General features: G+C 57.0%; 1 protein-coding gene across 1 annotated transcript in view; it reads right to left on the bottom strand.

The window, feature by feature from the left end:
- Positions 1-1,526: 1,526 nt before the first annotated feature.
- The window catches only part of TTLL10 (tubulin tyrosine ligase like 10), a 49,155-nt gene continuing 25,839 nt past the window's right edge, over positions 1,527-24,842 (bottom strand). Inside the window, exons 3-16 of the mRNA XM_033113674.1 lie at positions 15,584-15,649; positions 13,395-13,816; positions 12,704-12,784; positions 12,487-12,625; positions 12,231-12,349; positions 11,990-12,119; positions 11,105-11,176; positions 10,486-10,571; positions 9,954-10,125; positions 8,829-9,000; positions 8,218-8,358; positions 3,396-3,512; positions 2,971-3,064; positions 1,527-2,716 (exon numbers count right to left, since the gene is read on the bottom strand). Coding sequence (XP_032969565.1) covers positions 2,268-2,716; positions 2,971-3,064; positions 3,396-3,512; positions 8,218-8,358; positions 8,829-9,000; positions 9,954-10,125; positions 10,486-10,571; positions 11,105-11,176; positions 11,990-12,119; positions 12,231-12,349; positions 12,487-12,625; positions 12,704-12,784; positions 13,395-13,816; positions 15,584-15,649 — 2,260 coding nt within the window. The 3' untranslated portion in view covers positions 1,527-2,267. The remainder of the gene's footprint in view (positions 2,717-2,970; positions 3,065-3,395; positions 3,513-8,217; positions 8,359-8,828; positions 9,001-9,953; positions 10,126-10,485; positions 10,572-11,104; positions 11,177-11,989; positions 12,120-12,230; positions 12,350-12,486; positions 12,626-12,703; positions 12,785-13,394; positions 13,817-15,583; positions 15,650-24,842) is intronic.

The following is a 24,842-nucleotide window of genomic DNA, read 5'->3' as shown; positions in this document are numbered from 1 at the left end:
AAGAAAGGGGTGTGTGGGGGGAGGGGAGACACTCAGCTTCCACCTTGGATTACAGAGTCCAGGCCTCAGTGCTGGGCAGCCCTGTCCTAGGTACTGAGGCTCCTCCTTCCCTGCTGCAGGGGTTCCGGCTGCCTCTGCTGTGCCTGCTGCCCACAATGTCGTTTGAATATTGGGGCACAACTCCTATGTCCAGGAGCCCCCTAGTACACAGCACCCCTCTCCCTGAGTCCTTAAGGCTTGGAGCCTGAATGTGGGCTGGGGGGCACCGGGGAGGACCTATATGGGGGCCATGGGTGTGGCCATCACCTCTGGGAGCAGACAAATCCCATTTATTGACATTCAGGCCCTTGGGGCACCAGGGACCCAAGAGCAGCAGATAGTCCAGGCTTTTGGGGGAGTCCTAGGACAGGGGTTCAGTCAGGATGGAGCAGGCCACTCTGCCGTGTACTTCTTGTCACATCGCAGGTCCCCGTGGGTCACTGCAGTCACTCGGGATCCAAGGATAATCGAGTCAGCAGGCCACCTCTGTGAGCCCCACATCCACAGGCTGGCTCGACCTGGGGGAGCTGGAGTATTCTGGGATAGCACTGATGCCACCGCAGGTCACATTGTGAATCATGAGCCAGCATGTGGCAGAGGACCTGACGGCAGACACTCACAGGGTGGGTGGGATGTGAGGAAGGGGTGGGAGAGGCCTGTGAGCAGAGGTGTGGGGTACAGAGGCCCCATGGGGGGGTTCAGCAGGTGGCGCTGAGACGGTGTGGCCTGGGGGTCAGCAGGGAACGTGCCCTGACCCTGGAGGCTCAGGTGTGGGTTTTACAACGACCTGGTGCACTCAGCCCATCCAGGAGGCCACCTCCCCCTGACGGAGGCTGGTCTTCACTCTGCCCTGGCCTCAGGGGCACAGAGCTGGCCGGCTGGGCTGCAGAGCAGGCAGTCATGAGCCTGGCCCCTCACAGAGACCACCAGACATGCTGACATGCTGGGAGGGGACTCAGGGTTCTTGGACCCTGGTCACACAGTGGGCATCACACACTCTAGTCCTCAGCAGCAGGATGAGGGGGAGCAGTGGGTACAGTGGGGCGGACAGGCTGTGACTGGACAGGTCAGACCCCAGGCCCTGTGTCCCTCACTGGCTTTGTGACCTGGGGGACTCACTGTACCTCTGAGCCCCAGTGCCCCTCTTCCTCTCCTTGGATGCACCCCTTTAGTGGGCAGGCAGAGACACAGCTGTGCATGGCGCCCTCTGGCGGTACATCCCTAGGAATGGTGCTGTCTTTCCGCTGGAGCCGTGGTGTGGCCAGCGGGGAGGGCTACTGGTGCCTCTCATCCTGCCAGCTCCAACACAGAGCACAGAAGGGGACCCGGCAGCCTCTCCCACCTGTGGCAGAGCCCACTGATGTCTGGGGTGGATTCGGGTCAGAGCATCTGTGACTTGGCGGTGTCCATTGGGAGAGGGGAAGCCAGGCACGTGAGGGGGAGGACGTGCAAGCTGATGGACCCTGGCTTTGGACTGGGGTGGGTGACGGGCAGGGGTAGAGTGTGAGACATGGCTGGCCCTGGGCACATCTGATGCTCCGAGTCACCCCGAAACCTTGGGCATGGGCCTGTGGGGAGCCAGTGCTGAGGTCAGATAGGGAATGGGCAGGGTGGGGCTGGTGCTGGTTTGTGTGCTTGTCACTCTCGGCCTAGGTCCTCCAGGCCTCTGTAGCACCCAGACTGCTGGGAAGCTCAAGCCATTGGGACGGTGCAGGGGTGCAGGGCACAGGGCCCTGGTGCCCGGAAGGCCTTGACAGGAGCTCTGCCTGAGATGGAAGTGGGGGGAAGGACTGGGGAGTCTGAGGAACAATCTGGAGTTGAGGCAGCCCTCCTTTGGGGACCCATGGGGATACCAGACGCCTTTCCTGGGCATCTCAGAGCCAAATGGTAGGGGCACATGGGTGGTGACACTGCAGGAGGGTCCAGTCGATGAGGGACACAGGGAACCCAGGAGCGGGTGGGTTCCCACGATGGAGACAGCCTCCAGAGTAGGGGGTTCATCTCCCCTTCCTGCAGGACAGACCCACCCCCATCCGTCAACCCTATATTCCTCCCAAGGACAGGTCCCAGCAGAGGAGGAGGCAGGTGGGGCCAAGGGAAGGGCGTCAGGGTCCACGGAAACTCCAGAGCAGCGTTCCAGGTGGCAGGCCCACTTGACCAGCTGTGGAGGCTGCATCTGTAACAAAGTAGCCTTTATGGGTCCCGGAGAGGGCTCTGGTGGCTGGCCACTAGGAGCCGTGGTGGCCCGTGCTCTTGCGCTCCTTGCGGTGGTCCCCCTCCGCCTGTCTCGAGGAAGGCACCCACGCCGGGTCACTGCTGCCCTCTCGCGGCTGCTCAGTGTCCCCGGTCTCAGGCTCGCCACCCTGGGCACGGTCTGGGCCAGGTGGCCGGGGGTGTCCCTGCATAGAGCGGGCCCGCCCGGGCGCACCACTGGGGCCCCGGGGTGACGTGGGCCTGCGCGCGCCTGGTCTGTGTGCTGCGTGGAGCAAAGGTGACTCGGGAGACCTGGATTCGCGGGCTGGCCGGGTTGGCGGCAGGCGGGGGACATGACGGGAACCCGCCAGGCACGGCCACACATCTGCCTCGCCATTGTGTAACAGCACGAAGCGTCGCTGCGACAGCAGTGGCAGCATCTTCTGGCTACGCAAGCTCTTCTGGAAAGTCTCAAGCGCCAGGTCTGGGGATAGGAGTGGAAGTGGGTGAGTGGGGGGCACTGGCAGGGGATGGGAGGGGCAGAGGAAAAAGTGAGGGAATGATGAGGGGTGGGCTCCTGTCTCAGGGGGGAGGCCAGAGCTGAGGGTGGGGTTGCCATGCAGACCCTTCAGAGGCTGGAGAGCTAGATTTGTGGGCGTCTGAAGGGGGTAGTGGCGGGAGAAGGTGGGACGGCAGATCTAAGGCTGGGCAGGCAGGGGGGCAGTGCAGGGGCCTCACCCAGTGTCTCCACCACCACCGCCGGAATCACCTCCTTCAGGACCTCACAGTTGGTATGCAGGGCAGGGTTGGAGTTCATCTCCAGCAGCCACACCTGGGCCGGACACTGGTTAGCATCCTTCCCCACCCACCACTTGGCCAGTAGGAGGCTGAGGTCCCTGTTAGGCCAGGTGACCCTGGGCAGGTGGCTTCTTTTCTATGGCCTCACATCCCACATTTGCACAGGAGGCAGAGACTCTAAGGGTCTGAGGGTCTGGTCCTAGCTGCAGGAGGAGCGAAGCCTTATGGACACCCCCTAACTCCCAGGGCGTGGAGAGGTCTGACTGCAGAGTCCACCCCAAGGGGCCTGCCTGGGTGGTCAGGGTGTATACAGATTCCCCTGCCTGTCAGGCCCCACCCACCGCCCTGGGATGCCTCAACAGCACCTTGAAGTTCTCATCGATCAAGAAGTCACAGCCAATGAGGTCAAAGTAGCCCAGCTTGCACTCCAGCTTGGACTTGACGGCCAGGAAGCAGTGGACCATGATCTGTTGCATCCGCTTCTGTAGGTGGGGCAGGGGGGAGGTGACTGGGTGTCACCTGTAGACCCTGACGATACCTCCCTGGCCTAAACAGCCACATCCCTCACCTGTGCTGTACCTAAAATCTCACCTGTGCCCCCACCTGCACTCCCATCTGTGTCCCCACCTGCATTCCTCCCTGTGCCCCCCGCCCCATAGCTCCTATTGCATGGCAGGTGCTAGAGTACAAGAGTGAAGAGAACGTTGGAGGAATACACCCTTGAGCAGATCGCTTGTAGCAGGAGAGATAGACAACAAGTGTGATACATAGATCATCATACACTTTGCACAGCATATTAAGCAACAAACATGTGGGATGGGGGTTTCTGGGGTGGTTGTTGTGGTGTCTTACCAAATAGAGAATATCAGTGAAGAGATATAAATTATAAAAGGGAATAAAATAGAAATTCTGGAGTTGAAAAGTATAATAACTGAAATTTAAAATTCACTGGAGGAGCTGACTCAACAGTAGATTTGAATTGTTTGAAGATAGGTCAGTTGAGATTATATCCAGCCTGAGGAACAGAAAGAAGGAAGGAAGAAGAATAAGCAAACCTACAGAGACCTGTGAGGTACACCAAGTAGACCTGGAGTCCTGGAAGGAGAGGAGAGAAAGAGGCAGGAAGAATATCTGAAGAAATAATGACAGAAAACTTCCCAAATTTGATGAAAAACAATCTATACATCCAAGGTCAATGAGCTCCAAATGGAATAAACTCAAAGAGATCCACCACATCATAAGCAAACTTTCAAAAGACAAAAGGCAAAGAGAGAATGTTAAAACCAGCAGAGAGAAGTGACTCATCATACGGGATCCTCAATAAGATTAACAGAAACCATAGAGTCCAGAAAGCAGTGGGAGGATACATTCAAAATGCTGCAAGAAAAAAAAACCTGTCAGCCAAGAATTCTATATCCAATAAATCCACTCTTCAAAAATGAAGGAGAAATTAAGACATTCCCAGATTAAAAAAAAAAAAATTATCACTAGTAGAACTGGCCTACAGTCCTTCAGACTGAAATAGAAGAATGCTAGACAATAACTCAAATTAACGAAAAGTAAAGAGCACCCATGAAGGTAACTACATAGTTAAATAGAAAAGACAGTATTAATGTATTTTGTGGAGATTGCTTTTGTCTTCTATCTGGTTTCAAAGACAACTGCATAAAACAATAATTATAAATCTATGTTGATGGGCACACATGTATAAAGCCGTAGTTTACGACAGGAACAGCATAAAGGGAGGGACAGAGCTATATAGGAAAAAATTTTATATTATTGAAATTAATTTGGTATTAATCCAAACTAAATAGTTATAAATTAAGATGTTAATAGTGATTCCCAGGGCAATAAGAAAATAACTCAAAAGTATATAGTAAAAGAAATGACACTAGCGATGGTACACTACAAAACGTCTATGTAACACAAAAGGAGGTGGTAATGGAGAAACTGAGAAACAAAAACAATATGACGTATAGAAAACAAATAGCAAAATAGCAGATGTAAATTCTACCTTATCAGTAATTATATTAAATGTAAATCAAACTTTCCAGTTAAAAGACAGAGATTGGCAGAATGCATGAAAACCCCTTGATATGCTATCTGTGAGGCTTCAGATTCAAAGACATAGGTTGAAAGTAAAATGATGGAAAAAGATACATCATGAAAAAAGTAACCAAAGGAAAGCTGGAATGGCTATAGTAGTATCAGAGAAAATAGATTTTAAAACAAAAATTTAGGACATTAAGAAAAAGAAGGACATTTTCTAATGATAAATCAAGAAGATGTAATAATGATAAACATATATGCCCCTAACGAAGAGCTTCAAAATAAAGCACACACTGACAGAACTGAAGGGAGAAATCAATAATTCAACAATAATAGTTGGAGACATCAGTACTCCACTTTCAATGATGGATAGAACATCTAAACAGAAGATCGACAAGCCAATAGAAGACTCGAACAACACTATAAATCACTAGACCTAACAGACATCTACAGAATACTCCACCCAAGAGCGGAACACACTTTCTTCTCAAGTGCACACAGAACATTCTCTAGGATGGAAATTTGTTAGGGCATAAAACAAGTTTCAATAATTTTCAAAGGATTGAAACCATACAAAGTATGTTGTCTGATCACGATGGAATGAAATAGGCATTAATAAGAGAAGGAAAATTGGAAAATGCACAAATATGTGGAAATCATACAACACATTCTTAAGCAACACACAAACATGAAAACAGAATACAAAATCTTCTGGCATGCAGTGACAGCCGAGCTCAGAGGGAATCTTATGGCTGTAAATGCCTACATTGAGCTCCTGCTTTTTATTGACTAAAGATCTCCAGTCAATAACCTAATCTTTAACCTTATAAAAACCAGAGAAAGAAGAGAAAACTAAACCCAAAGCAAGCAGATACAAGAAAAGAATAAAGACTATAAAGTGGACATATACGGAATAGAAAATAGAAAACAATAGAAAAAAATCAATGAAACCAAAAGGTGGTTATTGAAAAGGTCAACAAAACTGACAAACTTTTAGCTAGATTGACCAAGAAAAAAGAAAAGAAGACTCAAATTACTAAAATCAATAAAGAAAGACCTTACCTAAAGATGAAAATGATTATAACAAGGATGATAATTATTCATAGAACAATAGTATTTTAAACAAATTAGGTAACTTAGAAGAACTGGACACATTCCTAGAAAGACAAACTAATAACCCTGAGCCAAGAAGAAGTAGAAAATCGGAATAACCTAGAACAACAAGTACAAGATAACAATAATAATAATAATAATAATAATAATAATAATAATAATAATCCTTCTCAATAGAAAAACCCAGGACAAGTGGTCGCACTGGTGACTTCTTCCAAATATTTAAAGAATTAACACTAAATTTTCACAAACTCTTCAAAAATAGAAGAGGAGGGAACATGTCCAAAACCAGACAAACACGAGAAAAGAATACTATAGACCAATATTGTTTAAGAGTGTAGACAATAAAAAACACACAACACTCAATGAAGTACCAAACCAAATCCAGAAGCATATTTAAAGGATAATACACCATGTCTGATGGGATTTATCCCAGAAATGCAAGAGTGCTTCAATATGTGAAAATCAATCAATGTCAATGTCATACAACACATGAGTAAAATGAAGCTACAGCATCAAAACAGTGTGATGCTGGTTCAAGGGTAGACAAACACACCAGTGGAACAGAATTGAGAGTGCAGAAATAAATGCACACATAGCTGGTCAGTTGATTTTCAACAATGTGCCAAGAACGGTCTCTTTGACAAATGGTGCCAGGACATGGGATGTCCACATGCAAAAAAATGAAGTTGGACTCTTATCTCACACCCTATACAAAAATTAACTCAAAGTGGGTCTATGACCTAAATGTAAGAGCTAAACTATAAAACTTTTGGAAGAAAACATTGGTATAAGTTTTTCCAACTTTGAATTCGGCAATATGATCTCAAAAACAAGAATAACCAAAGAGAAGATAAGTTGAACTTCATCAAAACTTAAAAGTTTTGTTCGAAAAAGGACAGTATCAAGAAAGTGAAAAAAGAACTCACAGAACAGGAGAAAATATTTGCAGATCACAAATCTGATAAGGGTTTAGCACCCAGAAATATGAGAGCTTTTTTACGCTAATAAGGAAGAATTGACAAGGTATTTGAATAGAAATTTTTCTAAAGAAGAGATATAGAGAGCCGACAAATGCAAAAAAAGATACTCAATATCATTATCATTAGGGAAATGTAAATCAAGCCCACAATGAAATACCACTTCACACCCACTTGATGACTATTGAAAAAAAGAAAGATAAAAATTGTTGGCAAAGATATGGAAAAATTGGCACCCTCATGCATTGCTGGTGGGAATATGAAATACTATGAAAAACAGTCTGACAGTCCCTCTAAAAGTTAAACGTAAGAGTTACCACATGACCCTGAAATTCTAGTGCTAGGTATATACCCAAGATAATTTAAAATATACGTTTATGCAAAAACTTGGACACTCACAGCAGAATTATTCATAATAGACAAAAAGTGGAAACAACCCAAATGTCCATCAACTGTTGGCATATCCATACAATGAAATAGCATTGTATTCAATCGTGGCATATCCATACAATGGAATAGTATTCAGCTATTCTATAAAAAGAAATGAAGTACCAACACATGCTACAACCTAGATGAATCATGAAAACATTACACTAAGTGAAAGAAGCCAGGAAAAGCCACATGTTTTATGATTCCAGTGGGGGAAGGGAATAGGGAGTGATGACTTATGGGTACTGGGTTTCTTTCAGGGAAGATGAAACTGTTCTGGAATTAGATAGTGGTGATAGTTGCACAACTTTATGAATATACTAAAACCCACTGAACTATACACTTTAAAATGGTGAATTTTATGTCATGTGAATGATCTAAGAGAGAGAGATGGAGACAGCTCCCAGTGGCCAGCTTCCCCCACCCAGTTTCAAGCCCAGAGACACACTCTTTAGTACAGATGGTCCCTCCCACCCCTAGTACTTGGATATGGCCCGGGATGTACCTTGTGCCCAGCCCAGTACAGCCAGAAACACTGCCAACCTCCTATATACCCTAAGGGGTCTTGACTTTTGGCCCCGCCCCCCAGGCGGGGATGGGTGAGGAGCACACAGACCGTGAAGGTAGTGAAGACCCAGTCTCGGGGGAGGCCCTTGGCTTTGCTGAACTTGTCATTGACGTAGTGATTGAGGTGGTCCATGCTCCACACTGTGTCATCCTTCAGCAGCGCATAGAGGGGGTTCTTCTTCTGCATGAACTGGGGGGCAGAGTGGCTCCTAGAGACCATCGCCCCAGAGGACCCAGAAGCTCCGCCCCTAGGACACCCTGCAGTGACCCTGCTGTTGAGAACCCCCCCCCCACAATACCTTCTCCCACCAAGTCCTTCTCAGCCAATCCTCACAGAGGGCTCTGCCTACACTCTTCCCATGAAGAACCTTCCATGGAGACATCTGGCCCACAGGGGCTCTCCACTGAGGTCCTTACGGAGACCCTTGGCCCAGGCTCCTACCCCTCCCTCCACCTCATCCACACCCAGAGGGAATGGGGTGCAGGGCTCTCCGTCATTTCACCAGGATGCCCTGCATGGCTGAAGGTCAGAGGTAATGCTGACTGCAGGCCCAGGCCATCGTGGGGCCTGGACCACCTCTGGGCCTGAGTCGTGTCTACAGCTGGACTCTGTGTTCCTGAGCAGTGATCTTGTCCCAAGGTGGTAAGAAGGGGCCTCACCTGGTTGGTCAGGTGGCCGCTGAGTTCTCTAGAATGGGGATCGTAAAGGCTGAGGGTGAGGCGAGCATAGCCATGGCCAAAGAAGACCATGTATGGCATGGCACAGGCAATGAGCAGGTAGGAGCGCACGTCAAACTTCCTCCCGTCCAGCAGCAGAGGGTTCTGGATGTACCTGGGGGCCATGGGAGGGCTGAGCACGTGGCCAGCCTGGCCTGTGTCCCTTTGCCCTCACCGGTGCCAGTTTCTCAGCACTGCCACCACCTGCCCCAGGTGTGACCTGTGCGTTCCCTCCCCTGGCTGAGTGCAGTGTCCAGTGGTAGGGAGACATTTCTGAGCCTGAACAGGTGAGAGAAGTGCTAGATCTCAGCCCACTGTGTTGTCTGGGAGCCTCAGGCTGCAGCTCTTGCTAGGAGCTGGGAGGGTGGAAGCCACCTGGGCCCTGGGCAGGGAGGACTGCCTGGAGGAGGAGGGCTGACATTGGGCCTTACGGGTGAGTAGCATTGGAGAGGCAAGGAGGGGTCATCCCAGGTGGAGGGAGCTATAGAACTACAGACTCAGAAGCTGCAGGCAGCAGCTTGGGACAGCTAAGGGCCAAAGGGGGAGGGGAAGAGGGGCAGCAGACAGCAGCTGTGACATGGTGTGGTCCACACAGGCAGGTGGGGAGTTTCAAAAGGACCTTTCTGAGGCCTTACTGTGCCCCTCAGGTGAAACTTAGGTATGGACCCCATCCAGAGGCAGAGGGATCAACGGAGGGACAGTCAGCTCTGGCTGCAGACCTGAAGGCTGTGGCTGCCTGGGCAGGAGACAGGGGAGAGACTGGTGGTAGGGAGACCTGCCAAGGGTGAGCTTCCTGTGGGACAGAGGGCCAGGGCCCAGGCTTCCCTGCCCACCCCCATGTCCAGGAGCCTCTGTCCCAGGGAACCATCTCCTCTGTGACCCTGACTGGATGTGACGCCTCCCCCTCTGCTAGCTAAACAAGAGAACCAGCTGGGGCACAGCAGCCTTCCTAGGCCAAGGAGTCCTCTGTGGGCCCCAGACCCCCACGAGCCTTCACAGGCACTACCAGCGGGGCCCAAGATCATCCCCACCCCCACCGACGCCCTTCGTGGTGTCCATGCCCAACACCTCTGCACAACCCGCGCCTGAGGCGCCCGGAATGGCATCTTGCGGTAGACGGGGTCGTCCTCGACGCTCTGGATCTTGATCTGGAGGGCGGCGACTTCCTCCTGGTTCCTGAGCAGAAAAATGCCTTTGCCCTGGTTGGAGGCGGAGGGCTTGCAGATCCACATCTGGGTCTCTGCAAAGAACGCCACCTGAGGCCACTGCGCCCCACCGCTCCCGGCTCCGCCCCCACATCATGATCACGCCCACCAACCATGACCACGCCCCCAGCCCCAAACCACCCCTCAGCTCGGACCGCGCTCGGCCATGACCACGCCCAGCTACGGCCCCGACGGCCCTCCCAGCCATGGCTCCGCCCCTACCAGTCTCCAGCCTGCATTAATGCCCAGTCGTAACCCCCGCCCTGACTTCGCCCACCTGGCTCCACTTTTCCCCTTCCTGACCACGCCCTCACCTCGGCCTGGCCCTGCCTTAATCACGCCCCAACCCAGAAGCCGTCTACCCAGACCAGGTCTGGCGTCCAGCGGTCTCGCACCATCAAAGAGGTTGAAAAAAGCCTCTCTCTCATCCCTGATGTCCAGACGGTAGGTCTCTGGGAAAAATTCTTCCATTTTGAGGATCCTGGGGGAGCGGAGGGGTGGGGAGGACACAAGGAGGGCTGTCTCCCTCCCCGCCAAGCTTGGCCGCTGCTCTAGGGGCCTGACCTGGGGCGGGGGGGGGGGGGGCGGGGGGAGGCTTGGAGGGAGAGTGGCCGCTGGGACGCCGAGTTGGGCTCGAAGGGCCCCGGTTTCCTCTACACCCCAGCCCTTCAGCTTTCCCCTTGCCAGAGCAGGCTTTTCTGGCTCCTTGCACACCTAGCTTCTCTGCACATTGCAGGCTGCCTCCCCACAGCCTGGCCCCTCCCCCACGGTCCCTTCTTCCCCACCTGCAGGTCGTAGACATTTGTGAGCGGTCATTTCAGAGTTGTGTCCCCAGGTGAGGGCAGTGCTCGCTTGCTCTGAGTAGTCAGCACGGATCCCTGAATACCCAGCCCAGGGCTAGTCCAAACCTTTTCCCCTGGCCTGGGATGCCCTTTAACCCCTTCTCATCTTCCATCAGGCCATCCTTCAATTTAGGACAGAATGGCCCCTCCCAGCGGGGCTAAGGGCATCTACCTCTGTGGCCCCAGGCGTTCTGGGCTGGTCCACGTGAGCTCCTGGAGGACAGGTGTCGCATCCTTTCCAGATCTGTACCCCAGAGGGACACGGCCTGGCCTGAGTGTCCACTCAGTGGTGTGTGGAGAGTGGATGGGTGGGGGTCTGGAGAGGTGGGGAGTGGGTGGCGGTTTTGAGGTGATAGGTGGGGGGTTGGACACATGGATTTTGGATGGATGGGCAGGTAGATACACAGTCGCTTGGAGGGGAGGAGGGGAGAGCTGCTGATAGAAACTTGGGGAGGAGGTGGGTGCCTGCACGCGCTGATGTAAAGATGGTGTCCTGGGTGACCAGGCGGGGGTGAGCTGCCTGCCTGGTGGGGGTGGACGGTTGGTTGGGTGGGTGGGCAGATGTGTAAATGGTTGGCCAAATGAGTGGAAGATGGACACGTGGACAGATGGACACGCCAAGTGGCCTAGGCATCGCTGGGTGGGTGGACGGTCGCCGATGGACACTGTATGTGGAAGGATCTGTGGGGACAGGGAGGGGCTGGACCGCAGTGGGTGTGCTGGGCCATGAATTGACTAGATGAGGGGCACCAGTGGATGGCTCTGGGGTGGCTGTGTAAGGACGCTGCGTGGGCTGTGGGGGTAGGTGATTGGAATAGGTGACAGGTGTTTGGGCTGGAGACAGACTGTGAGTGCTTGATCGGTCCAAAAATGGGTGGGTGGACAGTTTCCATGGAGGGCGGTCAGGGCCAGTGAATGACTGACTTGTCTGATGTGTGGGTGTACCGCCGAGGGGAGGGGGACGGTGGGTTAGTGGAGTGGGCTGGCTGGCGGGTGGAGTGGTGCTGTTGCTTTAATGGGTGGATGGGGGTGTGGTGGGCGGGCAGGCCCGGCTTACTTGGTCTGGGCGCACAGCGCCACCTTGTGGATCTTGTTGGTGACGCGCGAGTACTCCCGCAGGGCGCAGAGCAGCCCGATCTTGGTGGTGAGGAGTTTGTTGTTGGGAAGCTGGTACAGCAGCTGGTTGCCTGGCACGACAGGGCAGGCCCTGGGCAGCATTGCAACAGACCCTGCCGGGCCCCTGCCACCCGGCCAACACGGCCTCCCCAGGAGGCCGGAGACCCTGGCCCTCCTGCTACCTTCCCGGAAGCTGCAGTAGCTGTCCCGGCACTTGACCTCACACCACTTGAGCGTGTAATCCTCCCGCTGGCCGTCCTGGATACGCTGCCAGCCCTTGCTCTTGCAGTAGGAGCTGACTCTGTGGGGCAGGGGCGTCCGTGACTCTGGGAAGGGTGTGCATGCCCGGGAGGGGACAGACAACCCCAGGGAGCAGAGCCAAGGCTGGGTTAGGCCCTGGGGGCGGAGGGGCTGGGCCTGGCCTCGGGCCCCACTCACATTGAGGCGCCATTAGTGCCTCCGATGTAGAAGAAGGGGCCGCCCCCCGTGCTGGGCGCCTGCTTCTCCCCACCCAGCAGGTGCCTCTCCAGGAGGGTGGCCTGGGGCCTGGCAGCCACAGCCTCGTCGTCCAGGAGGTCTGCAGATAGGTGGATGGTCAGAGGCTGTGGCCTGGCCAGAGGCTTTCCCGCCCCTCCCGGCCCCTGCTGGAGCACACCTGCATCTTGGTCCAGCTGGCTTAGCTGATGCAGGAACCCCTCTGCTCGGCTGCTCCCCATCGATCTCTCATGGGCCAAGCCTGTGAATGGGGTGGGGTCTGAGGGGGTGGCTGGGGCAGCACCCACTCAGAATCTGGCCAGAGCCCAGTCCCAGGGGGCCCCAGACTAGTCAACCATGTCCCGCCCATTTCTAGCGGCCCCCAAGCGGTTCCCTCAGCCCTCTCGGCATATCTCATCCCTGGCTCAGGCCTGACCAGGGGGCCTGGGCCTGTCACGCCTCCTAGGAGACCAGGGACAGTTGCCAGCATCCAGCACCAGCCTTGCAGTGGGCAGGGTCAGGGCTCCGTGCAGGGGAGGGGGCAGAATGTGAGGCTGGCGCTGGGGGCACATATGGTGCAGGTATGTGCCCAGGAGGGTGGGCGTCACAATGTCCATAATGACATCATGGGTGACCCATGTCAGGCCGGGCTGGGTGCTGGGGCAGGCAGGGTGCCAGCCAGACTGAGGACAGTGGCAGTGTCCCCTCCCAGTGCCTTCTCACACCCCAGTTCTTTTCCCATGGGGCCCCTCTCCCAGGGTTGGCTGTGTGTACCCACCCCACCCCCCGTGAACACCTTCCCTGGGATGGGGTGCTTGTCCTCGGGGAAGCCCTAGCCTAGGGGGTGGAGTACGTCCCCACGCTGCATTCACCTGGCACCCGCGGGCGGGTCCGCTGGAACCCTGCCATCCTTGACCGCTTGCCTCTCTTGGTGCTGACCTGGGTTCGAGTAGGCAGTCCCCGACGGTGGGTGAAGTGGGTGTGGCTTTGGCCCCCAGGCTTGGGGGCGTCAGACGCTGGCCCTACCCCTCTGCGGGACCTTCGGACAGTCCGTGGTCCTAGCCTTGGGACCTGGCGCACAGTCAGGCCCACTCTGCCAGGGAAGGGGCGCCTCCTGTGGTCTTGGATAAGGGTTTCCACTGGCGGCAGGCTCCTGTCTCCCTGGTGACCGTAGGGCCTAGTGCCCCTCCTGGGTGGAGGCAGGGCCGTCTCTGCATCCTGCCTGTCCCAGGCGAGGCCGCCCCTGTAGGGACTGTCTGTCTGGCGTCGCTGTGCTCCGTGGCTGACGTGCCAGCTGTAAGGAGGGACACCATGAGGCCCTCAGGTCAGGAGGGGCCCAGTTTCTGAGGGACCGCAGGTCCTCGTGGCTGCCCTGCTCTGCCCCAGGTGGCTGCCTTGTTTGAGTCCCTTTTCCCCTGTGGCCAACTCAGGAGCATTTGGGGGGAGTTTTAGCCTTCCTTTCAAGGGTCCTTCCAGGTTTGGGACTGCTTAGGAGGTGAGGATCAAAGGATTGAAAACACAAGCAGTGGAGAGGGAAGCACATGGGGAGCTGGCAGGACGGAGGAGGTGTCATTCTCCAAAGGGGACAATCACTGCAAACCAACCAGCTGATCGACAGAGAATGTTGACCAGAGAGCAAGGTCTTAGTCTCATTCAGCTGACGTCAGGACAGTAGAAGAAGATCCAGGAGCCAGCTCGCAGGCTGAGCCCTGTTTCCTCCAGCCCCGCCCCCTCCAGCCCCACCCCAGCCAGAAAGGGAGGGCTCCTTGGAAGAGGCTGAGTATTTGGGCTGGAGCCCCCGAAGGCCTGTGTGTGCACACGCCAATGTCCACATGCCTGGGACACCCCAGCCCCTTCGCACGTGGTTCCCAGCACCCGACAGCAGGTCCAAGGAGTCCTGCTGAGGATAGGGGTTGCCCCAAGATGCTGACATCCAATACCTTCCCACAGCACTGTCAGCAGGCATCTGAGGGAGTCCCCCCAGGTGTGAGCGAGAGGTCGACACAGATACTCAGAGACACAGATACACAGATATACACACAGACGGTCACGAACACGCAGATGCATGCACAGACATGGTCACACATGCACAGAGGAAGAGGAGGGGGGACATCGGGGTGGCACAGAAGCCAAAGGAAACACGCCCAGAGCACACTGGGGTGGGGGTAGGATATGCCTCACCCCTGGGAGGCCAGGCGCCCTGCTCAGAGCTCTTGGAAATTAGAAATGCAACACACAGGTCAGCAGTTCAAGGCCAGGCAACGGCCCAGAAAAAGAGAACACAAAGCTGGGAACAGGAGGGAGGTGGAGTTAACGTGGCATCCTGAGGACCCGCTTCTGGAACAGTGGAGGGGACCCTCGGGGACTCCTAATGTCTGTTGTCCCATACCTCACCTGTGAGGTGGGCGTAGCTATTTAGGCACGCAGCGGGCTAGCAGTGACGATGGAGAGGACACACAGCCACTGGCAGAAAAACAAGCAAATGCAGAACCAGGCCTGGGTCCCTGGGGCTGGCTGGGCGTGGGCGTTATCTGCAGTGCTGTGCTAGCCCGCTGTGGTCCACGGGCAACCTCTGTCACGGAGTGTGGGCTGTGGGGAGGTGGCCACATGCACGGGGACGCTGCTTTTCATTATAAGCCTTGTACCTCTCTGCAGCTTTTTGAACTGTGTACTTATTACTTTCACAAAGAATAAGGCCATGAGTTATCTTGTCATTCAAATTAACAAAGATTAAAAAAAAAAACAAAACAAAGGCCCTGGGCAAGCCCTGTGGGGAGGGGCAGTGTCCCATGGCGGCAGGAGCTTAAGGGTGGGATGGGGCACTGGGTGGCAGCCAGGGTCCCTGCTCCTTTCTCCCTTCGCCCTTTGCCTGGTGAGCATTTTTTAGAGCGTCTGAAGAATATCATTCCAAATGCAGGTGGGTGCAGGGGGAGGGCCCAAGGCACGAGTGTGCTGGCCGGCCATGGTGGACGGCCACGGACAGCGTGTCCGCACAGCGCGAGGAGGGCTTTAAGTGAAAAACTGAACTCCATAATAAACTTTGAAATAATAAACTTTTTACCTGGTCAGGTAAAGCGACCGGCGGGAATCAGGACCCAGGTGTGATGCATGAAAGGCCCTCGTGAACCTGAAGGAAATGTCCAAGACAACAAGAAGTCGTCAGTGTTCTGCCACACACTGTCCCCCAAAATACATGTTTAGCATCATGGGATGCCATGGAGGTGCTGACATTGTTTGACGGACTGGTGCCTCTTGGCCAGGGGAGAGCTGTCTGTAGGGACGTAGGTCCCCACACGTGTCAAGAGGCCGCCCTTCCGGGGATCGGATCTGGGAGACAGACTTGGTCCTGGGCAAAGGAGCTCGCCCTGGGGGGCTGCCTCCCCCAGGGGGCACACCCTTCTCTGCCACCAGGCCTGGGGGTTTGTGCCCCTCCCGCCGTGGTCCTGGGGACATGGGTCCTCCCCCTGTCCTCCTCTCCCTCGGCTCCTTTCTGCTCCTGGGCAGTGTCCTGAGCTGACCCGCAGGGTCCCTGGTGGCCGGGCGGGGGCACAGGACAACAGGCGCTCCCTCATGCCCAGCTAGGACCCCCACTGTTGGCCCACCTGCCCCTCTCCTGCCCTACAAGCTGGTGTGAGCCCTCTGCCTGGGAAACAACAGTGGTGACCTGGCAACCGTCTCCCAGCAACCGCTTCCCAGCAACCTGGGACCCAGTGGCCCAGACGCGAGCAGGTGGGGAGGAACTAGGACCAGGTGGGGGGAACTGGGCCCTCCATTCTCTCCAGGATCATCTCTGAGTCTCTCAAGAGTCCCAAATCCATGCCCAGACCCAGACCCAAGCCCATGACGTTCTCTGTGTTCACTGTGCTTCAGTGCTACCTTTCAGTTCCCTCACCATAGCCCCAGCACGTGGGGTCCCCACAAAACAGTGGGGCTCCCCCAAGGGTGGGGGTGCTCACACCCAGGGTTGTACCTCTGCTGCCCGAGGCCCCTCCAGAGCCTCTGTGGGTCACAAGGGTGTCGGTTTTGAGTGCCTTTACTTGCTTCTTGTAGGGCTGAATGGGGACCTCAAAACGTGTGCCCACACCCTAAGCCCTGGAACTGCACATGTGACCTCACTTGGGAAGAGGGTCTTTGCAGATGTGATTAAGGATCTCGAGACGGAGTCCTCCTGGATTATCTGGGGCTCTAAGTCCAGTGACCAGTGTCCTCATAAGAGGGAGGCAGAGGGACAGAAGCAGATACATGGGAGAAGCCACGTGAAGAGGGGGCAGAGGTGGGAGGGATGCAGCCACCAGCCCAGGGACGCCTATAGCCCCAGAGGCTGAGACAAGCAGGAAGGACCCTCCCCCAGAGCCTCTGGAGGGGGCGCCCTCCACCGCAGCTCCGTCTCTGACCCCCTCCTGAGCTGTGAGCATGCATTTCTGCTGTTCCAGGCCCCCCAGTCTGGGGCATTTGCTTGGTGGCACTAGAGGATGCATACACCTCTTAAAGCCCTCCTCACTTTTGAGGGTCCCAAGTGGCACCCCCACTACATGGAGGCCTCTCTGACCCCACACAGAGGCAGCTGCACCCCGAAGCTCCATGCCTGCCTGTACCTGGTGCTAGGGGCCTTCAGGGGTCAGTCCTGCTGGGCTGGGGTCTGAAACCCGCTCTGCCCTGTGGTAGCCGTAGGTTAGCCTGGAGGGGGAAGAGGGGTGGAGAGCAGTGGCCAAGCCCTACATTGAGTGGTTGGGGCATCCTGACCTTGGGAGCTGGTGACCCTCCAGCCTGGGGCTTCTGGGTGCAACAGTGGGGGTCACTGTGGCCCCTGATGACCTGCAGGCCGCTCCTCGTCCCCTTGGCCTAAGCACCAACCCTCGGAATGCAGCGGCTGGCCTGCCTTGGGAGCCCGTGCCCCCTCCTACGTCACTTCTTGGGGCCCGGACTCCTTGGAGGCTCCCAGGCTCCAGGGCCAGCCTAGCACCAAATGTCTGCATGGTCCCCCCGAGTCACCTGCTCAGAGAGACCTTCCTTGGGCACCCTCCCCCGCCCCTGCTGGCTCCTCTCAGGTTTTGGGGAGGCGGCCCCCTGCGTGCAGTGACACTGAGCTCAAACTTGAAAACTGCCTCATAACCCGAAAAACTGGACGGCGCAGTGCCGCCCAGCCTTTCATCACTGCGCATGTGGGCTGGGCGTCCACGTCCCCACGGCAGACGCAGCCACAGGGCAGCTAGGAGGGGCCTCCTGGCCATGTGTATGCTGGAGCAGGAGCCCCCCTCTGAGCTGGGAAAGGCCCAGCACCCCTCCTGCAGCAGTGACCTCCCAGGCAGGTCAGGCTGTGGCCCCATGGGGAGCTGGCACCTTTGCTGGAGCCAGGCCAAGCCTCCTGGACGCTGGACCAGGAAACCCCCTTTGCTGGTCCCAGGCAGCCTCTGGCCTCTGGGCCTCTGAGCTTGGCTCCTACAGGTATCTGCACGGTCCCCCCTTGGTCACCTGCTCAGACAGGCCTTCCTGGGGTGCCCTGCCTCTCCCCCTGCCTTCCTCCTGCTCTACAACTGCTGTGCAGTGTGTTTAGGAAAGACTCAGGGAGGGAGGGAGAGACGAATGAGGGAAGGCCGGGGACACCCCTGCAGCCCAACTCCAGCCCCAGAGCACTCGCGCTTATGCAGAGTCTGAGGCTCTGATCTTAGTGGGTCCTTTGCAAAGCTGTGGATCAGGACCCTGAGACCTGCTCAGAACTCTCAGGGGAAGGGAGGGGCTTTAGGGGGCAGCCGTGAGGCTGGGGGTGGGGTCAGCACCAGAAGTTTGGTTCTAGGGACAGCTTTACACAGAGGACATGGCAGTTAGCCTGTCCTGAGGAGAGCAGAATAGAGCAGGTGGGTGGCAGGCCAAAGTATAGTGTGGGGTGAAGGGTGAGGGGGCTTCATGGCATCTGGACAACGCCCCTTTCCTGACTGCCCAAGACCCAATGGGGCCCCTGAGCTGAGACCCGTAGAGGGAAGGAGAGGTGGCTGCAACCCTGCCCATCTCACCCCTCCCTCCCCTGAGCTTTTTGCTCTAGGCTGAGGGTGGGGAGGGGATAGCCTGGGGCTCTCTGGTGGCACTCCTGGCCACGGGTACTCTTCCCCATCCTAGGGTGGGGGCTTGAGGGTCTGGGCCTGCTTCCATCTTGTCCTGAGGACCCCCTCCCTGGTATAGGTGGGGGGTGAAGGATGAGGTCACCTCACTGGAGAGGGCTCGGGGTGGGACTGACTGCACCCCCATCTCTTCTGGCCCAATGGCAGTGCCAGCAGCATTGTGGCTGCACCATCTGTTGGCAGACCCTCAGTGTGGGGCCCTCGGGGCTGCTGTGGGGGTGGGCTGTGCCCTGACAGCCCCACCACCTGTGCACTTGAGATAAACAGAAGCCAGCTGCTTTGAGCCTCACACCTTTATTACGCCAACAATCCATTATGGCTGCGAGAGAGAACCCACCACGAGGTCAAAGGGCTCGCCCAGTCAGGGTCTTGGGGGCTGGGAAAGTCCCAGCGTGGCCTGAGCCCTGGGAGGACTCAAGGCATGCAGCACCTGGCTCAGGGCCATTGCTGGTCCCCACCTGCTGTCCCCCACCTGCTGTCCGGTGAGGGGCCCCTCCGGCGGCGACCAGGCCGTGGATGAACGGCATTACCAGACAGTATTAGACAGAAGGACCCAGGTCTAACCGTGTCTGGTAAGACGCCCATCGCAGGCTGCAGTACAGGCGGCCTCGAGTCTGGGGGCCCTTCCAGGAGGGCCCAGGGGCAGCTTCTCCCACCACCTGTCCTGCCGCGCCCGGAGGGATGGGGGTTCAGCTGGGCGGCAAGACCTCTGGGCCCTCCTGAGTCTGCAGAGGCCAGGGGCCCCGTGGCCTGGTGTCTGGCTGGAAGCTCTCAGGACCCACCTTGCCCCAGACCCGATCCCAGCATGCAGCCCCAGGCACATGTGTTTGTGGGTGCAGCTGGGGCATCTGGTTCCCTTGCACTTGACCCTGAGTCAGTGCTCAGTTAATAAGTAACAGTGGGGCCAGAAGCAGACCCTCCTCCCCCAGAGACCCTGGGGCCCCGTGCAGGGTGGGGCTCCCAGGGCCCAGAAGGCCGCCCCTGTGCATGTTGGCCCGGCAGGTCTGGGAGCTGGAGTCCTCGCTTCAGGTCAAAAACATAAAACCAAGGGCCATCCTGGCCTTGGAATTTCAGACAATGTTCCCGTTCTCGGCTGTGACATGGTGTGGGCTTGGAGGGGGGAGACTGTCCTTGTCAGGGAAACAGCACGGAACGTCCACTGCAGGTCCGGGCAGGGGCACCTGAACACACCTGTGTCCTTCCTGTGTCCCCTGTGGACAGAGGGAGCGCACCCCCCTTTCAGAGTAAGAGCCCTAGTGTGGGAGAGGCCCATGCCCACTGTGGACCTCACTTGATTGGGGCCGCTCAGGGCAAGGCCAGCTCCCAATGGTGAGTGTGGCTGGGGTGCCTTAGGACGGTCACAGTGGACACCTGCCCCTGCGTGCTGGACGGGAAGGGCTGGGAAAGGAAGGTGGAGCAGCCTGTTGCCAACTGTGTACCAGGCACAAAGTGCATTTCCCTGTGTGGCCTGACGTCCAATTCTGGGGAAAGGCCTCGGGGGCGGGCAGGCTGGCGGTGTGCTGGGGGCACGCTTCAGGCTCCCAGGACGAGGCTGACGTTCAGGACGGCCCTGCTCCAGTCTCAGTGTCCTGGCCCTAAATGGTCTCTCCTGGGGGTCAGGTCACTGTGAGAGCCCAGCTGGGATGGAGCTGGGGGAGATAGAGCATGGAGACCCTGTCCTGTGTCCCCAGTGTAGCAGGAAGATGGGGGTGTGTACCCAAGGCAGGCCAAGGCCCCCTTGGTGGGCTGGGTTGAGACAGGCCGTCTGCCCACCCCACAGCCAGCCCCGCTCTGGAGTCTGGGACTCTGGATGGTGAGACCTCGGGCCGCTTCCTGGCAGCGAGCGGTGGGTCACCTTTGAACATCGTTACCAGACAGTGTTAGAGTCGAGCCGAGAAATCCAGCACTGTCCGGTAAGATGCCCACAGAGGCCCAGGTGCACCTCGGCCCGAGGATGCGGGAGGGACATGTGGCACCTGCCCTTGGGCAGGAGGACCTGAGGCGGGAGGCCTGCACACTCCTCCTGCTTTGTCTAGAGCAAGGATGTGGGGCCTGGACCTCGCCTGCCACCCCCGGGCCTACTGCCAGGTCCAGGCCAAACTGAATACCCACTCAGAGCCTTTGCTGTGGTTCTGCCCCGCCCACACGACCAGGTGTGATGCAGTACCTGTTCAGGCCCCGTGGGTGGGGACGGATACCTGAGTGTCCCAATCCTGGATCACTGTCTTGGGGGGGAGCGCTCAGTGCAGCTGCAGAAAGCCTTTCATTCTGGGGGGCTGGAGAAGGGGCCTGCCCAAAGGTTAACTTTCTGCCCCATAGCCCCACCCAGAAGCCACCAGGTAGGACAGGGTGGGGACATGCGTGGGGCCTGCATGGGGAGAGAGGGGTCTGGGGGCTCAGGCTGGGGTGGGGGGCGGCCCCATCGCTGCGTGCAGGGCCCCGCCGTCATCATTACCAGGCAGTATTAGAGACCAGACACCATCCAATGCTGCCCAGTAAGATGGCGATGGCCGCCCCGAAGTGGGTGTGGGGGCCGCCCGGGCTGGGGTCAAGAAGGGACTCGATGTGGGGGCACTCAGCAGCCTGAGGCAGACACACGTTCTCTTAGGGCACTGCGGTGAGGAGGAGCCTGGGAGGGGCAGGGGCGCAAGAGAGGGCCCCAAGTGCCTGAGGCCATAGCACCAGGAAGGTCCCATCTGTGGAGGCTCAGCCTGGAGAAGGCTGGGCTGCAGTACCCAGAAGTCCCTGGTGCCCCAGACCACAGGGTGACGTCCCTGCCCGATGGGGCCACCAGCTCTGTGCATGGGGTGGGTACCTGATGGGGAGGCCAGGGTGTCCTGCCCACAGGAAGATGGCGCCTCATGGGTCAGTGTCAGGACAGGACCCTCCCTCTGGGCAGTGCTAGGGAAAGGCATGACCTCAGGGGTCCCCGTGACCGTGTATCTGAGGCCGGTGGGGCTGCTGTGGCTGGATGGTGGGGCTCTACCCCTTGACACGGCCCCAACGGCTATGCTGCCCAGCCCCTCTTGCCCTCATCAAGGATGAGGAAGGGTATTGGGATGAGGACGGAGCAGGCCCTGGCTCCGGAGGCAGGATGGCACCTGGGGGCTCCCTCCCCCTCCCCACCGAGCAGGGCAGGTGTCCCGAGGGCCCAGGGCCCCCCACCACTCGCTGCGCTGCCTCACCAGCTGGGTCACAGATGGGGCTGTCTGCCTGCCCCTCTGCTCCGGGGCCCTGGGGTTCTGGCCACCGCTGGCCACGAGGTCCAAGGGCGAGGTGGTGCTGGGCCTGCAGGAGGGGTGAGAGGGGTAGCCCTGCCCAGCCTGTGCCTGGTGGTCTCTGTGGCTTGTGTGCCCACTGGTCTGGTGTCCAAGCCCAGAGCAGATGGGTCAACAACCCCCACACTTAGAAAGGAGGATGACAGTCCCCAGGTGCCTGCCAGGGACAAGCCAGTCTTTGGAAGGACCCCCAGGACAAGGGTATTCAGAGTGCAGGGGTCGAGGAAGTGGGGGCCCATACCTGGGGTCCCTGCATGGAGATGAGAGACCCTGGCACCCTGCCCTGGGGAGACTGAGGCGTCCTGTTCTCCATCCTGTCCCTTGTCTGTCCCCTGCACAGGTGGCACCTGAGCCTAGAGAGCCAGCCAGAGCAGCTCCTCAGGTTTTCCGGCACTTTCCACCCACAGAGGCTGCAGGGGGGCGGGGGGGTGCCTGTACTGATTCCCCCCAGGCTGCTGGGCTGACCACAACAAAGGCTGCGTCCACTCCACCCCCCGGACTCAGCCAGGTCTACCTGGTTCTCCAGCTCCGTCCTCAGGAACGGCAGACATTTTTCAGAGGGCCTGACCCTAACGTAGGCCCAGTGTTGGGAGACAGGTGGGAAGTGCAGGCTCCTGCCCTGGGCCCCCATTCCCACCCCGGCCCCATAAAATCAGTGTGCTGCAGGAACGCAATGCCCTTTTTCTTGAGCTAAGTGAAACCATCTAGGCTTCACTTTCAGAGCTGAGTTAAATTTCAGCTCCACTTCCAGCTGCCAGGCCACAGGGGAAAGGCAATGGGGGCTGAATGAGGGGATGTGAGTGGGTGTCCAGTGTCCCTCCCTTGTAGCCAGCCCACGGAGCACAGGCCAGCCTCCAGAGCTGGAGCCTGCTGTCCCCTGTGCCCTTGGCTGCTCAGGGCCAGCCTTAATCTAGGCGCGTCGAGGGCCCAAGAGACCCCACAGGCCCACAGCCGGCCTGGCCGCAAGCCAAATGGACGGGCACCCCCGCTGTTGGCTGCCCACCAGCTCATCAGCTAGTGGGCACCTAGGAGTCCTCACCTAGGAGGCAGAGAGGTGCCCGACAGAGAGACAGACAGGCAGACAGAGACAGGCCTGGGCGGGCAGGCAGCAGAATGCTCCCTCCTAAGTTCCAGGACAGAACCCCACTCTCTTCCTGAACTCAGAACCTGTGAGCCCACAAGGAAAGGCCGATGCCTGGCCTGGGCCTCAGTACAGCTCAGCAGACGGGTCAAGGGCCCAGCCCGTTGTGCCAGGCGAGACTCTGAGCAGCTGAAATGAAAAGTGAAAATGAACGTGGCCTGTGTCCGCGGCCTGTCGTGGTACCGGCTGTCTGCGTGGTTAATCATCGCCACAGCGACCAGGCGCAGCAAACACCCCACCAGAAGGGCACCACCGGCTGGTGGGGAACCCGATCCCAGCGTGAAACACTCACTGGCTGGTTAACCTGCCCAACGGGCCTTAATCAATGGTGAGGCCCACAGAGAACAAAGCGCTGAAACCCAACCCCTGTGCGGGAGAGGTCTTCACGCCCGTTGGTGTTCAGCTCCGCGGCGCCGCCATTTCCCTCACACAGGGCATCGCTTCCCGGGCCTCCTGGGGGCGCACCCCGTGCTGCCCACACCAGAGAACAGATCGGGCCCTCAGGGGCGGGAGGCCCCTTGCCTTCTCTTAAATTCACCAAAAGCATTCCTACAAACTGACTTTGCAAATAAGATATTTGCAAATGACCAAAATGTCTGAAACGGACCACAGGCTGTGTCCATATTTACTGTTGCTTTGCATTTTCATAAATGCAAAACATATTTTGCCTAATTCAACGTCCTGCCAATCGCTCTAACTTGTAAGCACCTCATCTGGGTTACTAGAAAAAAGCAAAACAAAACAAAACCAACCTATTTTTCCCAATGCTCAGCCTAAAAAGGGCTAAAATGCTCCCACTGGATTAATTAAAACATCACATACTTAAAAGTTTTGTTCAAGAACAATGAATTCTATATCATGCCTCAAAGAAGATCAGCCTTATGACCCTGTGATGTCATCCTCCCCTAAACTGTAACCGTCCTAAGAAAGCCAGTGATTTGGGCTGTGAAAGCGGCTCTAGAGGCTGCATGGCAGACTTTACCAGAACAAGCTGTTTAGGTGGCAGCAGTGCCATTTTTCATTTAAGTCAAGAATCTTTAGAACAGACTTTGGTCCTGGCCTGAGTAATCGTGTCGGCCAGGGGCCAGCCCGCTCCTTCTCCAAGTTGGTTCCGGCTTTGCGAGGAGCAGCCACAGTCAGGGCCAGACCGGCTCTGCCCGCGCTCCGACCCACCCAGTGTGACCGCCCCAAAACCAAGCCCTCCCCATGGGCAAGCCCCAGAAGCCCAGCACCAGAACAGAGTGCCCCAAGTCCCCCCACCCAGCTCTGAGAGAACAAGGGACATCTGGAGCCCACACACAGTGGCTGATTTGGGAAGGAGCTTTCCAGAAGGTCCTCTGTCCAGGCGGAAGGTGGGAACCTTATGGTCATGGACCCCAGCTGCCCTCTGGGTGGGATGAGACCCCCATTGCCCGGTGCCCACACCTGCCTGGCCCGGCACACGCGGCCTATGGACCCTGAACAGCCTGGCCCAAGATGGCTCCACACCCGACAACCAACGGCCAGGCCTGAGGGCCCACCTTCTCCTCGGAGAAGGACCACCCTTCCCTGAGTCCTGACCCCGAGCCGGGCATATCGCCTGGTTATCCGTCCTCTCCGGGTCCACCCGGAGGCTCTCCTGCAGAGCGGCCTCCGCAGGCTCCCCGCCTCCTCTTACCTGCCCCAACAGGTTCGGCACCTGGAGGAGGGGGCGGGAGGCCTCTCCCTGCCCCCAGCCCAGCGTGACCAGCAGCGTCCCTGCGCCCAGGACCCACCAGGCCTCAGCACAGCAGGCACTGGGGAAGC

This window comes from Rhinolophus ferrumequinum, chromosome 9, assembly GCF_004115265.2.
Source record: "Rhinolophus ferrumequinum isolate MPI-CBG mRhiFer1 chromosome 9, mRhiFer1_v1.p, whole genome shotgun sequence".
In the NCBI taxonomy this organism is placed as follows: Eukaryota; Metazoa; Chordata; class Mammalia; order Chiroptera; family Rhinolophidae; genus Rhinolophus; species Rhinolophus ferrumequinum.
Note: the sequence above shows the minus strand (reverse complement) of the source record. Positions and strands in the feature narration are given on the sequence as shown.